General features: G+C 39.1%; 1 protein-coding gene across 14 annotated transcripts in view; it reads left to right on the top strand.

The window, feature by feature from the left end:
* Positions 1-15,628, top strand: part of fgfr3 (fibroblast growth factor receptor 3) — a 76,820-nt gene that overhangs the window by 53,126 nt on the left and 8,066 nt on the right. For 4 of the 14 annotated variants that reach the window (XM_033987920.2, XM_033987923.2, XM_033987928.2 and 1 more), the window contains exons 6-15: positions 1,407-1,530; positions 2,067-2,257; positions 6,383-6,527; positions 7,488-7,663; positions 10,829-10,977; positions 11,774-11,895; positions 11,988-12,098; positions 12,558-12,748; positions 13,716-13,838; positions 14,759-14,829. In XM_033987920.2, coding sequence (XP_033843811.1) covers positions 1,407-1,530; positions 2,067-2,257; positions 6,383-6,527; positions 7,488-7,663; positions 10,829-10,977; positions 11,774-11,895; positions 11,988-12,098; positions 12,558-12,748; positions 13,716-13,838; positions 14,759-14,829 — 1,403 coding nt within the window. Of the gene's footprint in view, positions 1-1,406; positions 1,531-2,066; positions 2,258-4,487; positions 4,633-6,382; positions 6,528-7,487; positions 7,664-10,828; positions 10,978-11,773; positions 11,896-11,987; positions 12,099-12,557; positions 12,749-13,715; positions 13,839-14,758; positions 14,830-15,628 lie in introns of all 14 variants that reach the window. The other 10 variants (XM_033987921.2, XM_033987925.2, XM_033987929.2 and 7 more) reach the window with 5 other exon arrangements.

The following is a 15,628-nucleotide window of genomic DNA, read 5'->3' on the forward strand; positions in this document are numbered from 1 at the left end:
AGCTATTGCATTCTGCCTAAAAACTCTGAAAGTACATCAAACATTGGGATTGTCGAAAATGCAAAAAGATTTAATAATAAGGTTTAATGCCATCCCGTGGAACATTCTCCATGGTGGTGGACTCTTTACCAGAAAAGCTGCATATTCCACATTTAAGTTGCAAATAGCTATGAAATGAAACGCTTACTGAAACATTCAAACTGAAAGCTTGGCGAAAAACTTTAGAAATGATGACATAATTTCATCAATGCGAGTTATTAGATATTTTAAACTTTCCTCATGACTCTATCCGAACCGTCGGTGGCTCATTCATATGTATAGCTCCTTTCACCCTATAGCCTTCTGTCTGGGTCTGGTCTGTCCCGAGCACTGGGGTGAAGGGGTTGTACAAACACCGGGCGCTCGCTGCTTATTTTCCGATGCAGGTGAGCACATGAAAAGCCTCTTGTTGTTGACGTCAGTTCTGTGGTGGCTCTGACCGGGTCCACTCGAGTTCAGGGCTGTTTCACTTGAGCCAGAGACACAAATGGGACTGTGTCTGCGCAAAGTGGGGGATTCTACGAAGGTTCATCTTTTTTCACCATTTCCAAGTAACTTTTTATATTTTATGCTGGACAAGAAAACAGCTAACCATCATTATGTGCATACTAATTACTATAGCATTGTTGCATCTTGCTTCAGTGCATAATTAAGTATAGCTTTGTCAGTCTCTATGCAGCTTACAACACCCAGTACTAATGATCCTAATGATACAACATCATACAATCTCTCCAGGCTTTGGTGTTACAGTGTCTGGAGACTGGAGTGTCGCTGATGGGTTTTTAATAGTTTTCAGACGTCACTGTGGCTCTAGATTATACAGTATGTGTGGCACTTTTAAATATGTAATTTTAGAGGTATACACGGGGATAGGAGTGTCACTAGACTAAACTGAACTAAAAGTGTTTTATAATGAAGGCTTTGAACTGAAGGGAGATTTTACAGTGTAGCAGCAAGACGAGTAGCACAAGTATTATATGATTTAAGGCTGTCACACAAAATTAAACAAATTGAAGGAAAATACAATTGCATGGTAGAATAGTTGCGTTGGCAGAGGTCCATCTCCAAATAGACCTAGAATGGATGAATGAATTTTAATTATTCGTTCTGTGGAATTTTGTAACTCATCCACGGCTCCAGAATGATGAAAAATTAAAACCGATTAATAATTTAAAGCAAAATATTATATCTTTTGAGTGGAAAAAAGTCCTGCAAATATTGTATATAACAGGAAGCTGAATCATTATGAATAAGATTTTCGTTCTTTTCCACAGTCAGTACAAATGCACATATTCTGACACTATATTTGCCTGTATGCTGTTAAGCTCTTTGATATACTAAATTTGTCTCTGCCTTGTCTCTTGCAGCTGAGGCACCAGCAGTGGAGCCTGGTGATGGAGAGTGCAGTTCCTTCAGATCGGGGGAACTACACCTGTGTAGTACAAAACAAATATGGCACCATCACACACACCTACCAGCTCGACGTACTCGGTAAGACCACCAACCTCCACCATTTAAGCTTTTAGCAGGAGTTCAAACTTGTTCCTTTCCCAACATATTACTAACATCATAATTATTCACTGAGATGAGTTTAAAAGCACTTTTTTTGCAACTTTTAGATGCCAGAGTAGAGTTTTGCCATCACGCTACTGCTAACAACAACTAACATGCTAACAGCGCACCAACATTACTTCGTGGTTCTTGGTTCCCAGCTGTCGAATTTTGACCCTAAGAGCTGTTTTTACATTATATTTGCATTGGGGCAAGAGAAATTGTACTTGTATTACATGAAAAAGTACAACCTTTTTAAAAGAGCAAAAGGATCATGGTCTTTGTAGTTTTCCTCAGATTTTTTAACTTTAAGCATTTAAGAGTTGCTTAACATTTGATATTACAAAAGTCTAAAATGATAATTTGAAGCAGTACTGCCAATTGAGTTACATCCCCTTTTTATACACAGCGCTAATTCAACTTTGCATAATCCAAATCCATTTCCCTCGATATTGACCCTGTGTATCTGTTCTCAGAGCGGTCTCCTCACAGACCCATCCTGCAGGCTGGACTCCCGGCCAACCAGACGGTGGTGGTGGGCAGTGACGTGGAGTTTCACTGTAAAGTCTACAGCGACGCGCAGCCGCACATCCAGTGGCTCAAACACATCGAGGTCAACGGCAGCCGCTACGCTCCCGACGGCGCTCCATACGTCAACATACTCAAAGTAAGTGTCTATAGCAATGACAGATGTACAGTGTTACCTATGGTCTGATATATGAATCTATGTAGTACAATATGCCACAGTGGAATATAGATTTTAATATATTTATTCTTATTTTTTTACTTCATTTTTTATATAAGCCATTTATATTCCTAGATACTAATGACAGTAGCTGGTAGTACAAGTTTTTAGTCTTAAATTCACTGTGTAACTTCTGGTGAAGAGTCTGCCTGCTGCTTGTTTAGGTTTAGATGCCATGTTCCACAGTTTGGCATTAAACTTATTTATATTTATTTCATAGCGTATATTTTACTCCTCAAAAATATATTGAAAAACATTAATTCTATCTGTGAGTGGGGTTGCCTCTCCACAGATTTGACCTGTAATTTGGCCATGTGACATCACCTGCTTGCATCCATTCTTTAATGCCACACAGTGAAATGTTCCAAACAAATGACATCTCCATGGAGACGAGCAGCACATCCTCCACCAGAAAAGTGACATATAGTACACTTTCAGACTTCCTATATTCTCTCTTAAAAGTGTGTTTAGTATTGTTTTGGTCCATTGAGTAATGAACGTGAAACTACTTTAGCATCAGGAAATAGACGACTGCATGCCTTAGTGCCTCTCCCAATATGGCAGCAGTCCCTCCCAGTCCAGCTGTTCTTTTATTTTGATCTAAAAAGAGGACAACTTCAAGCCTTATGATTTTCAGAGGAGAGAACGAGGACTATACAACATCTGGTTTGGGCTAAGTTAAGTGCTGCGGTGGCGACGTCGCTGTTAGATGTTGCTGCGTTTTCAAAAAGACGAGACGAAGGCGGAGGATTTGAAAAAAGAGAAAAAGTTACGGAAAAAATGAGTTTGGGAGCAACAGAAGGGCAGAGTCAGCAGTGAGGGAGACGTGTGACAGGCCGCTGGGTACAGAGACAGAGGAGGAGGGCCAGACTGCGTGGATGTAATTGGGAACATATCAATAATAATTAGACAGGCCCAAAGAATACCAGGGAACCACAACTGAGTACAGTGAAGGCTAATGGCATCCAGACAAAAGAGATATCGGCGCTAATTTTACGGCGAGCTGTAAATCTTTACGGTACAGTTAAAAGTTTAATTTAAGATCAGTGTTGCCCATTAAAGTTTTAAACAGCATCACTTGTATATTGTCTTCAAATTAGTTCAAATTAAAAAAAGAGTCTTAGTATTTTTATATGCTAGTCTATGTACAATGGATAGGGCTATATTCTAAATACATTCAGCACAATGTTAAATTAAATAAAAGTCAAATTATGTACATCGTCACACTAAAGTATTATCATATTTTAAGGGTAAAGGGGTAGTTTTAAAAGCGAAAAAGCATGTCTTGTATGTGCATTGTATATTCAAAGTCAAACATCACAATTGTTCACGTCTATAATCCGTGTTTATCCTGTAAAACCATCCTAATAATATGGGTGATTACAAACAGCATCGCGCTGGCCCTTTAAATGTCTTAGTGGAAAAGTGTGTAAGCAGCGTTTTCCAACCCCAGACTGACAGCGCATTTACATAAAGGGGTGTGAAACAGTGTAAGATATAGAAAGAAGAGAGGAAAAAGGAGAGAAAGAGAAGAGAGAGAAAACAAAGAAGGGGAGTGAAAGAAAGAGAGAGAGAAAGAGGAGGAGGAGGCAGACCACGGCTCCATGCTCTATTTTCATCCACCACATAATTGAAACAGTATTTACCCAGATCTGCCCCACACGCCTCAGTCTGCCGCTGTGTGACATCTCATGTGTGGTACAGGCAGTTAGGCACAGACACAGAGGGAAAGGGGGAAGAGGGGGAGGAGTAGAGGAAAGGGGGAGGAGAGGGAGGAGAAGAGAGCGTTTTGGCTGGAACCGGCTGTTTGAAGTTGGGCTATTGTCGAGGAGTGAAGGAGGCGTCTGGATGTCAGCCCTGGATCTTCATTAACTCTATGATATTCTATTGTTATTTCTCATTTGAACCGGCTCCATGTTTGAGCCGCGCTGTGTTTAATCTGTCAATTACTCACTGTTTTTCTTTTAATGTGTTTTTTGATCACACAGGAGTGACAATGCAATGTTTGTATCACGTGTGAGAATGTGTGAGTGTATAGATGAAATGATGAAAACCTCCATTTCCGATCATGGGGTCTGAAAAACATATTGTAAATGTGCTAAATTACAGGATTTATATTGAATTTTTGTTCGTTTGACTCTCCCTTTCACAGAGTATTGTGAGTAAACGCATTGAGATCCATGATAAGTTCAAAATCTTCAATGTCACAGAGAAAGACGCTGGGAAATACTGGTGTCGAGCCTCCAACTTTGTAGGCAAATCAGAGAGGCCCTTCTGGCTTAAGATTCACAAACCAGGTAAACTATAAACTACAGGGCAGAACGGCAGCCATCTTGGGGTCTCTGCTTGGTGTGCTCCTGTCTCCTGGCTCTGCTTGGTTGTGGGTTCAGCTACTGGTAAATGCATATTTCTTTGCTAATTCGCCAATCACCATTATACTTACTTGGATGTGACAAATTAAAAGTTGCTATAAAAAGTCTAATTGTACATAATCATAATTAAAATCTAGCTAGACTTGCACATTATTATTAATATTTAGGAACAACATAAGATAAAGGCTATTATAGGATTGTAAAGAAAAATAAGCACCATTTCCATAGCACATAACAATTCAAAACAAATGATTATGCCTTTTGAATGGAGAAAACTACTCAAAATGGCGCCTATAAACAGAAAGCTGAATAGACGGCCTATAGGCTAAAAGTCACTGAATCGCCGTTTAACAAGAAATAGCAACATAAAACATAACCAGATCCACTATACTGCAGTAGATCTGATTCCGTCCTCCAATAATCAATAGAACTGCACTATTTTACCCTTAATTAGACGCAGGTCAAAAGAAACGCCCACCAGTTTGTACAGCACACAGTCGTATTGATTTCTTTTAGTCAGCAGCTGCTTTAGCGAGTCCTCATATGACCCTTGGCTCTGTAATAAGGCATGGGAAATCATCTCAACACAACCTCCACCAAACAACAGGCAGAAATAACCTAATAATCAATACTAAGTCAATGGACAAATCCCACTACAAGAAGAATCTATATATACTTTATCAATTCTGCAGCATTTACAGTACTATGTTCACAAATATCATATGACAAACAACAGCTCTGTTATTCAAAATCTGCCGAAATGGGATTATCGTTAAATATTCTTCTAAATGAACTAAAAGTCTCCCTAAATTAACATTGCTTCACAAAAAACGACCCCCAAAATTATTTATTTCCAATCATTGCAGCTTGTGAAGACGCAGCTTTGATCTTGGTGTGTTATGAAATCCAAATGTTAAATGAGTTCATATTTCAGATGGTCTTTTGATGTCTTTATTCACTACGGCATGTAGAGGGATTGGATATTTGGTCCAGTTTAATTCATCACCTTTGATTTCTGCTGCCAGCCGTGATCAAGGCTGTGGCGAAGGGCTTAGCTTTTCCAACAGGTAAACTATTTATCAGCTCAGTTTGAAGCGCCAAACACTACACTTCACTTTATTTTTTTTTCCATTAAACGTATCTGTGCAGTGTTTATATTGTACCTTATGTTATTGAATAGCATAAGAGAACATGTGTATCCACTACGGCAGAGCGGTTAACCCTCCCAAGGACCTCAAAATATGATGAATTGATAAAATGATCCATAGCGATTAACAATTTAAAGCAAAATATCATAAGTGAGTGGTTGTATCAGTGTATTTTTTAGCCAAAATGTGTTTTCTGGTTCACTATCCAAACAAAATAAGCAGAATTACCTATTTTTATTCTCATCCAAAAAAAAAAAAAATCCCCATTTTCTGTCTGAACCTATAGCATTGTAGACATGGTTTCAAACTGAGCTGGTCAATTTTGTTTTTTGCAGCGAGGTGGAGGTGCTACTTGCTTGGTCTTTCCAGGTGGATGACAGCAATCTAACTTCAATTCTCCTCTCCCTTCTCACACAATCCATCTTTCAAAATTGATTTATTTGGTGTTGGGACTCACCATTTTCCCCTCTTCCTCTCCTCCTCCTTCTCTTTCTTCTCCTACTCCTCTTCCTCCCTCTCTCCTACAGACTGCGGGCATTAACACTACAGATAAGGAGCTAGAGGTGCTGTTCTTGACCAATGTCACTTTTGAGGATGCTGGGGAGTACACTTGCCTGGCGGGGAACTCTATCGGGTTTGCTCATCACTCTGCTTGGCTCACGGTGTTGCCAGGTATAAGACTTTCTCTTCCACATTCCCTCTTTTAAATGTCTGTAATATGCACTTGATTTATTATTATGGTGGTTCAGTATATAAACTATAAACTGGATCAACTCAATATTTAAGTTAGGACCACATAAAAGATTGCATAGAAAAAGAAAAAAATGGTTGATCATACCGTATAATTTCTATTTTGATATACTTTTTCCTTGCATTATTTAAAGTATGCCTTATTTAACAAGTGAAAATAAATAATAAATGAAAATGTTGTCTATTTAAAAGCATTTCGCTGACTTGCAGTGCTGTTAGCTTTCTCAGCCTCCGTAGTCACACGTGGATTGATGTTACAAACCCATAAACACATGATTACCAGTATTATTGTTTCGTAAAATGGCGTTTGACTCAGTATCATTTTCATAGCTGCATAATTACGCTCTTTACAGCTCATTAAGAAAAATGTAAGGGTATAATGTTGGCGTTATAACTGCTTGAACACGTAGCTGAGTGTCTGTTTGATCGGTCTGGCGGTGCGTTCACATGTCTCTGGGCTAAATGGTAATTTCAAAGACTTGTTTAGCTCATAATGACTTCCCTGAGGAGAGAGCACTCACAGGTGAAAATACATGCCGTGGGTTCAGACGGTATAGTAGGATTACTTCACTCTCTCTTAGAAAAAAAATCCCATCAAATTTTATCTTAAGCATGTTGAGATACGCTTGGTCTCATCTGGTAGTGAGAAAAACATTTTTATCTTTTATCTATTCGAGTAATTATTTTTGGAAATTAATGACTTTCTCTTTGCTCAAACCTCAACTGCGTCCTTATCCAAATAGTGGGTTAGAGCCAGTTTGTTTTGTATTTGAACATAAAACAGATTTTACCATAGAATTTAGCTTTCTGAGTAAATAGTCAGTAGCTTAGTAAATGTATTGCCTTTTTTGTAAATGTATCTTACTTATGTTCACTCTTTAGCAGTGAGCGAGGGGAAAGACGACTACTACGCAGACATCCTGATCTATGTGACGGGCTGTGTGCTCGTCATCCTCACCGTCATCATCATCGTTCTGTGCCGGATGAGGATGACCACCCAGAAGACCCTGCCCACGCCCCCTGTTCAAAAACTGTCCAAGTTCCCCCTCAAGAGACAGGTAACAGAAAGTAGATACAAGATTAGCAAAAACGTACCTATTCTCTCTCACTATCTATCCACTTCCTCTACTCTCTACAAGACATAAGCAAGTAATAGTTTGGATAATTAAGCTGAAAGATCCTTTGTAATGATTTCAGACATTTTATTCGTCACTTTAAGCCCTTTTTCTTAACTTACTTCGCTCTGATTGGTCAATGTTTGTGATTAACATAATATTAATTTACGATGAGATGGGCTTTTGTCAGCTAAATCATGACAAGAACAGGACTAAACCAGGTCTACATCAGGCCTAAACTGGGATCAAACCAGGACTAAACCAGTATAAGTGATATGCCAAGTCATTGTCATCGCAGTATTTCAACATATCTTTATGTTATGTGTATATATTTTTATTCACTTGATTTTGAAGATTGGTCAAATGCTTCAAACAAACAACAGACAGTAAAGTCTACCTTCATTTTAACCTTAATTATGTTTTAATATTCTAACTATTAACTTTTACTTATTAACTGAAAGTGAAACCTCAGCGTGAGTTATGACACTCAGAAGGAAGTTGCATCTTTTTTGAATCCTCCTGAAAACACTCCAGGACTTAAACTGCTTTAAAATGACACCAAATCAGACCTACTACATGTGAAGAGTAAAGGGGCAGAGAGTGAAATCTCATCCCCAGTTCTGACACTCCGAGGGGGGCGTAAATACCTCAGATCCCCCTGAAATTGCTCCAGGATGGATGCCAATGAATGTCACCAGCACAGAGGCTTCCAGCGTTCTCTGTGCGTCACCTCCAAACCTCACACACTCTTTATTTGTCTGCAGTTTCTCCACCAGCGTGAGAACCGCCTTTGAACTACAACTCAAGATGATACAAATGTGCCATCGTTTTGGGTTTTTTTCCGTTTTTCTTTTTTCGCACACAGGCATAAATGACGAAACGTTTTTCCAAAGCTGTATGTGTCTGAAGCAGTCGCTCTGACAAATTTTGGTGACATTTTGGATGCATTTGACATTTGACATTTTTATATAGTCTTCTCAATGGTATTCGGTGACAATATTTTTCTGTTCTCACAAATATGTGAGAACACAAATATGTGTTTGCATAACAATAAAGAGCACACACAGTATTTATCCTACCCATAATGCTTTGCTCTGCAGGCCTCCCACTGTTAGCAGTTGCTATGTGGTTACTAAATTTGCACTCCAACTTTCCAGAACTGAAATTAAAGGCTTCATATTTCTGAAAGCAGCATTTTTAGACTAAAGCTTCTCATTTAAAACCATTATTTACTCAACTGTAGTGAGTTATATCGCTTTTTTTCTTAACATTGATCTTGTGTTATGACCTATTTCAATGATTGTTAACCTCAAGTGTGCTACTGACTCAAAAAATATGCTTTCTATGAATAGGGTTACCAGATTTTCAAAAGTAAAAACTGGGACACACCCGGGTTGGGATGGTTGGTATAAATAAAATAGTGTGCGTAACATTATCCATACTCGACTCACTTGTCTGTGCGTCATAATCTGAGGGACTTATGTGGGTGCATTTTTTTTGCCTTATGGTAATTTCCAAACACGATTTTGTGTATTTTGGCTAAATAAATGGTAATATATTCACTTTTACTGTTGGCGGGGATCAACTTGATCAAAAATAGGAACACCTGGGAGATTGCTTGTATAAAACTGGGACAAATCAATGGTCTTGGATAAATCTGCTGGGACAGGGGACATAACGCTCAAAACTGGGACTGTCCCAGTTAACAGGGACATCTGGTCACTGTCTGTGAAGAAAATTGGGCATTTCTATGAGAATAAAAGAATAAGGAATAATGCAGGATCAAACAGGACTAACTCTGATTAACTTTTGCCCAGAACTAAAACTTAAAATGAATGCCCCACTTTGTAACATTTAGCCAAAGAATAAACTAAAATAAAAGTGTGCTTGTTTTTTTGTTTTTATTTTTATTGCAGTTAAAACACATGAGCAGGCGTTCATCTCTATGATCTGTCTCTCTTTTGACTATAATTTTCCACAGTTTGACATAAAACTCATCTATTTCAAGCAGGTGATGTGCCACTTTCATAAAGATACAAGGTGTTGCTTTAACTAAACCAGGACCAAACCGTGTCTAAACCAGTATGTTGAAGCCTATTGATCTACACCTTAAATTCAATTGCAAAATCATGGTCAAAACTGGGACAAAGCTGTTACATTTAAACCTGTTAAACTAAAGCGTATCACTATTCGTACCTGTCCCACAGTTTGAGACCCCTGTCCTATTTCACCCTTGCACCTCATCCTGCTCATGTAGGGTAGTGTAGAGAGGGGCCTTATTGCATTTTTCAGTAATCTTCACTTGGTTTTCTTGAGCTAATCTCCGCTCGCTCCAAATCTGCCCCTAAAGCTCCTGGCATGTACTGTCCCATATTACTTTTCATACCTGCAAAATTATATTCAAGCAGTTTTTCTTTCCCAAATTTAGCTTCATAGCATTTTCTCATTTTGTGAAAAAGTTGGTAAGTATTTTGTCTGGGTCTAGCACATCGATCACAAAGGCTGGATTTGGCGGCAGAAGGTGGAAATGGGAGTTTTTTGATGGATAGTTTTTCGTTGTACCTCGATTCCCTTTACCTGCCCACACTTCCTGTTACATTTATCTTACTTAGTGCCAGATTCGTGTTCAGCCATTTATTTAAGTCGCCCCCCTCGACATCTGTAGCATTTTTTACATGAGAAATATGAAATGAAATGCAGTTTGGCTAGTGTGGCAAATTCCTCTGTAGAAAGATTTGGTCCAGTTCAAGGTGTTTTTCAAGTAGATGCGTTTGAAGTAAATGGGTTTCAGTCCTGTCCCATGACTTTCTCCTGTTATAGGCACCATTTTTGAGGACTTTTCAGCTGTCAAATGATGGAATCTTTTTATTTTTATTGTGCACCATCCAACTAAATGAATTATGCATAACGGAACTGTTGGAAAAAAGGATATCTACTGGACTAAACGCATCTACACTTAAGCAAGCAACCATTTAATAAGAGCGATGATAAACTAATAATTCATATTTTTAGTTCACATAATGTCCTGACTCTTCTCCCCTGTGTTTTCTCTCAGTCTCTGGTGCCACAGCCTTAGCAGAGGTTATAACATAGTGCTTTTGTTCCCAGCAGGTCTCCTTGGATTCAAACTCCTCCATGAACTCCAACACTCCCCTGGTTCGGATCGCACGGCTCTCCTCCAGCGACGGGCCCATGCTCGCCCACGTGTCCGAGCTGGAGCTGCCCTCGGACCCCAAGTGGGAGTTTCCGCGGACAAGGTATGGAGGGATCAGTTATATGAGATGGTTTACAAATCCAATTAAGGATGTAGAGATTGCTAGTAACTTCTCATTTGCTTTTGAAAACTTTGATTCATGTATTTCTAATAATAATAATAATAATAATAAATTCATGATGTTCAATAAAGGCCATTCATAAAAAGATTAGGCCAAAGTCAAGGGTCAAATAACATTTTGGATTCGAATTTAAGTTTCCTTGTCCATGATCCAAGGTTTTTTTATTTACTTGAAGCAGTTTAACTTATGCTAAAAACAAGCTGCTGGTATCAATTTTTATACCAATGAAAAGAAATTCATATAAAAAATTTTGTTTTAGACCTATATTGTGATTTTAATTGTCCAAAACATAAAAATCTGATGCATGGGTGTCATAAATTGTACCTATATAGCACACAAACGCAAAATCTTATTTAAAACTACGCAAACTTGCACATGCACGAACACAACTCAAGATATGTTTTGGATGAGTGGATAAGAGTGCAACATGGCTAAGATCAAATGAGTCAGTTGACTAAACTATTTCACCTTTAATGACTTCCAATCACAAGTTAATGTGTGTAGAAAATAAAGGCACACAGCATAAAGGCCTGTAGAATGTCTGTGGCTGCCAAGCAACAAGTCGTTTCACATTGAATGCCCCGTTCTGTCCTTGTGTGATGAATAAAGTGAAGAAAACACTGCCTTTTCAAGGTTTCTCCATCAGGACTCATCTATGCAGCACATCATTTATATAATATAGGTGTAATATTGTGTCTTATGTCTTATGTGGTTGCAGGTTGACCTTGGGTAAGCCGTTGGGGGAGGGCTGCTTCGGTCAGGTGGTCATGGCTGAGGCTGTGGGCATCGATAAAGAAAAACCAAACAAGCCCCTCACTGTCGCTGCCAAAATGTTGAAAGGTAAGTGCTTAATATATAAATGTGTTCTTACTTTAAAGTGTTTTGTATTAGTAGAGTAAAAGTACTTACTGAAAGCTTTGGTGTGTTTGTAGATGACGCGACAGATAAAGATTTGTCAGACCTGGTGTCAGAAATGGAGATGATGAAGATGATTGGGAAACATAAAAACATCATCAATCTGCTGGGAGCGTGTACACAAGACGGTGAGTGTTTACAACTGGCTGATTTATATACTACAAGTTTTGATTATTACATTTTAAGTTAAACATGGTCATTTTTTTTTTAATCTTTACATAGCGCTTTTCCACCTTCAAGGCATTCAAAGCGCTTTACATCAAGGAACCACTCACCCATTCACACACACGTCTACGCAGACATTGGGGGCGAGGTGGTTTAAGTGTGTTGCCCAAGGACACAATAACAGCATTTATCTGTGGGAGCTGGAATCGCACCACACACCTTCAGATCAGTGGACAAACGCTCTACCAACTGAGCTACTGTCCCCCCGATTTTAAACATAAAATCCAACATCGAACACTGATCTTGTCCAATTGCCAAACAGCACTAAAACTATACATTGTCAAACATAACACGGACAGCTATACTTGTATAAAGATATGAAGTAATTGTCATTATCTAACTAATTTCCTTGCTGTACTCAGGTCCTCTGTACGTGCTGGTGGAGTATGCGTCTAAAGGAAACCTCAGGGAGTACCTCAGAGCGCGGCGACCTCCTGGGATGGACTACTCCTTCGACACCTGTAAAATCCCCGATGAGACGCTCACCTTTAAAGACCTGGTGTCCTGTGCCTACCAGGTGGCACGCGGCATGGAGTACCTCGCCTCCCAGAAGGTCCGTACCAAACCACCACTAACCAGTCTACAGAACCATTTTAAGCTGTTTAATTTGCAACAAACACATTACAGGACTTGTTTAGTTTTAATAGAAAGGAATAAAAAAAATGCTTTTAGCTAAGGCTGAGGCAAGGTTTATTGATTCACAGGGGAAATTATTTGGTCAATGAGTCAATAGCCCAACAAAAGCACTGTGAAAAAGAGCAAATTGAGTTGTAATGAAATACGGAAGCAATATTTTGCCCATTATACGATAGCAAAAGAAAATTGGACTCAAATGGGCAAAAGGTTTGGAGTGAACACGTTTCGTCGCTCATCCAAGTGGCTTCTTCAGTTCTGACTGGAAACTGAAGGAAGGATTACACAGACATCCATTATACAGTATTTATGTACACATTAAAAAAGAAAGGAGAAGAACTCAACCAAGCATTAAAGGTGCACTATGGAAATTTTTGGGTGGAGGGCCTGCCACATGCTTGTCTCCATGGAGATGTGCTTTATTGTTTTACCTGGAATGACCCTCAGCGTGGTATTAAACTTCTCCATTGTGCATATTTTCAATTACAGGTGTTTTATTGTTAAAAAAAATACCTTGAGGGCAACACATCTACACAGATCTGACCTATAACTTGGCCTGTTTGCATCGCCTGTGTGTCTCTATAGTGATGAGTTTAGTGTCAAGAACTTTCCTCCACAAAAGTTACACAGTATATCATAGTTAACACATCAAGTGTCCTACAGTTGGAAGGACAATTAATCCCCTTGTGATTTAGTCATAATGTTCTGGTTGGTTGTTTATCATTAGAGCACATCTTAACACACAGTCTCTCACTGTTTATGCTGAATGTATAAATGATGCTTTTGACTTTACCCAAAGTTAAACTCCTGGTGGGCTCAAGGTGGCAGGTGTTTTGCATGGGTTTGAACAGTTTTATTGATGTATTATCCTCTGCTTCACATTGCAGTGCATCCACAGAGACCTGGCGGCCCGAAATGTCCTTGTGACTGAGGACAATGTGATGAAGATCGCAGACTTCGGACTGGCCAGGGACGTGCACAACATCGACTACTACAAAAAGACCACCAACGTGAGTCCACCACAGACGCACAACACAAATATACAAATATACAGGACTGGACTGTTGTGTAGGACAGATCTGCACAGTAGAGTTTGTTGATTGCTCAAAATGTAAAGAATAAAAAGTCAAACAATGTCACTAAGAAGGTTTAGGCATGTTAAAAATGTAGTGTTAGTAATTATAACACTCACTCCAAAATAGTGAAGATGGAACCATAGACCACGAGTAACAGAGCAACCAAAGAGCCAATCTGGAGCAAGGTCGTTGAAGGTAACGCTCCTTCCCACACAACTGGTTTAGCAGGGGGCGGGTCGCTTAGCAACACTGTCAATCAAACCTGTTGTTATGCTAGCGAGAGCAACCTTAGGAAAAGAAGCCCCGATTTGTCCGTTATTAAAGTTATTATCTTGAGTTAAGGACACAATAGCGAAATAAAAATACCCGAATCATGTAGAGCGGGTCAATACAAACATTTTACGACCAATATGACGAGGTATGTGCAGCAGTCACAGAAAGGTGGGTGACCATTTTTCAAGGTAAAGTGAATTGGAGTTTGGATTGGATTTAAACTACATACTCATTTGAACAAGAACAGAATGGTCCTTCATTAGACAAAAAACACATGCTAACATTGAATAAACTACTATAAATTACTAATTCCTAATATTATCCATCCTTTTCATAAACAGAAAACCTTAACTTATTCAACTCTACCTCTTGTCTCTAAGAATCATACAGGATTACCTTTTGACCCAAACATGTGTAAGCCAAAGAGGTCAGGTTGTTCATAGCGATTATATCTTACACCCAATGATCAATCTCTCCTAATCCGTTTTCTTCTCTTACTAAACTTCCATGTGTGTTTTTCCAGCTCATGTTGAATATATTTGATCCCTATTTTGACGGCGGGTTCTGTTTTGTTGTTCCAGGGTCGTCTGCCTGTGAAATGGATGGCACCCGAGGCACTTTTTGACCGGGTCTATACTCACCAAAGCGACGTGTAAGTTTTCATAATCCAAAACGAAATCCAAATACCAGCTCTCTGCTCATGTATGCTTCTTTACAGTGCTGACATGCCATGACTGAGCACGTTAGCATCAAACTGGTGGTGTGAACGCAAAGCTACGGAGTTCTCGAATATGAAAAATATCTCCTAATCCCAAAGATTCCTGTTTAAGCGTTGACATTCCTCAGTGCGTTTGTTCTTTAAGCTCCAGACTGAACATCAGAGGGGCAGATACAGCGAGTTTCAGTGTTGTTTTATCAGCTCAAAACCACACTGTCAAAGAGATGATTAATAAGGTGTTCAACCCAAGAACTGACAAGCTACCGGTTTCATTACAACACATTTTTACATATAACTCAACTGCATTTTTGAGATATATTTGTAGTGGCACTGCATTGCAAAAACTGTTAGCCCTTGCAGTCATTTCCCAACAAGTTACAGCAAAATGCCCGGTTAAATTAGTATAATGTATTTTTCTTGTTAGCATAATTTGAAGCATTATGGGTAAAATTCGTTTATATACGGTAAATTACCCCTTTTTCACACATACTGACGTGCTGTATTTCAATGATTTGTCTGTTACCAAGTTATTATTACAAATTGCGCAGAGGAACTTTAAACTTGTTGGAATCCACGCTTCACTGCCGCCGTTTTCCAAAACAATCAGGTCAAACAAAACTTTTTAACCTCTTGCTTCTGTTTTGGCAGCGAGTTAACAGGTCAATATGTCTCTTATTAGTTGCTCCCTTCCCTTCTTTTTCTCTCCCTCTCCTCCCCTCTCTCTCTTCCCTCT

This window comes from Periophthalmus magnuspinnatus, chromosome 22, assembly GCF_009829125.3.
Source record: "Periophthalmus magnuspinnatus isolate fPerMag1 chromosome 22, fPerMag1.2.pri, whole genome shotgun sequence".
NCBI lineage: Eukaryota > Metazoa > Chordata > Actinopteri > Gobiiformes > Gobiidae > Periophthalmus > Periophthalmus magnuspinnatus.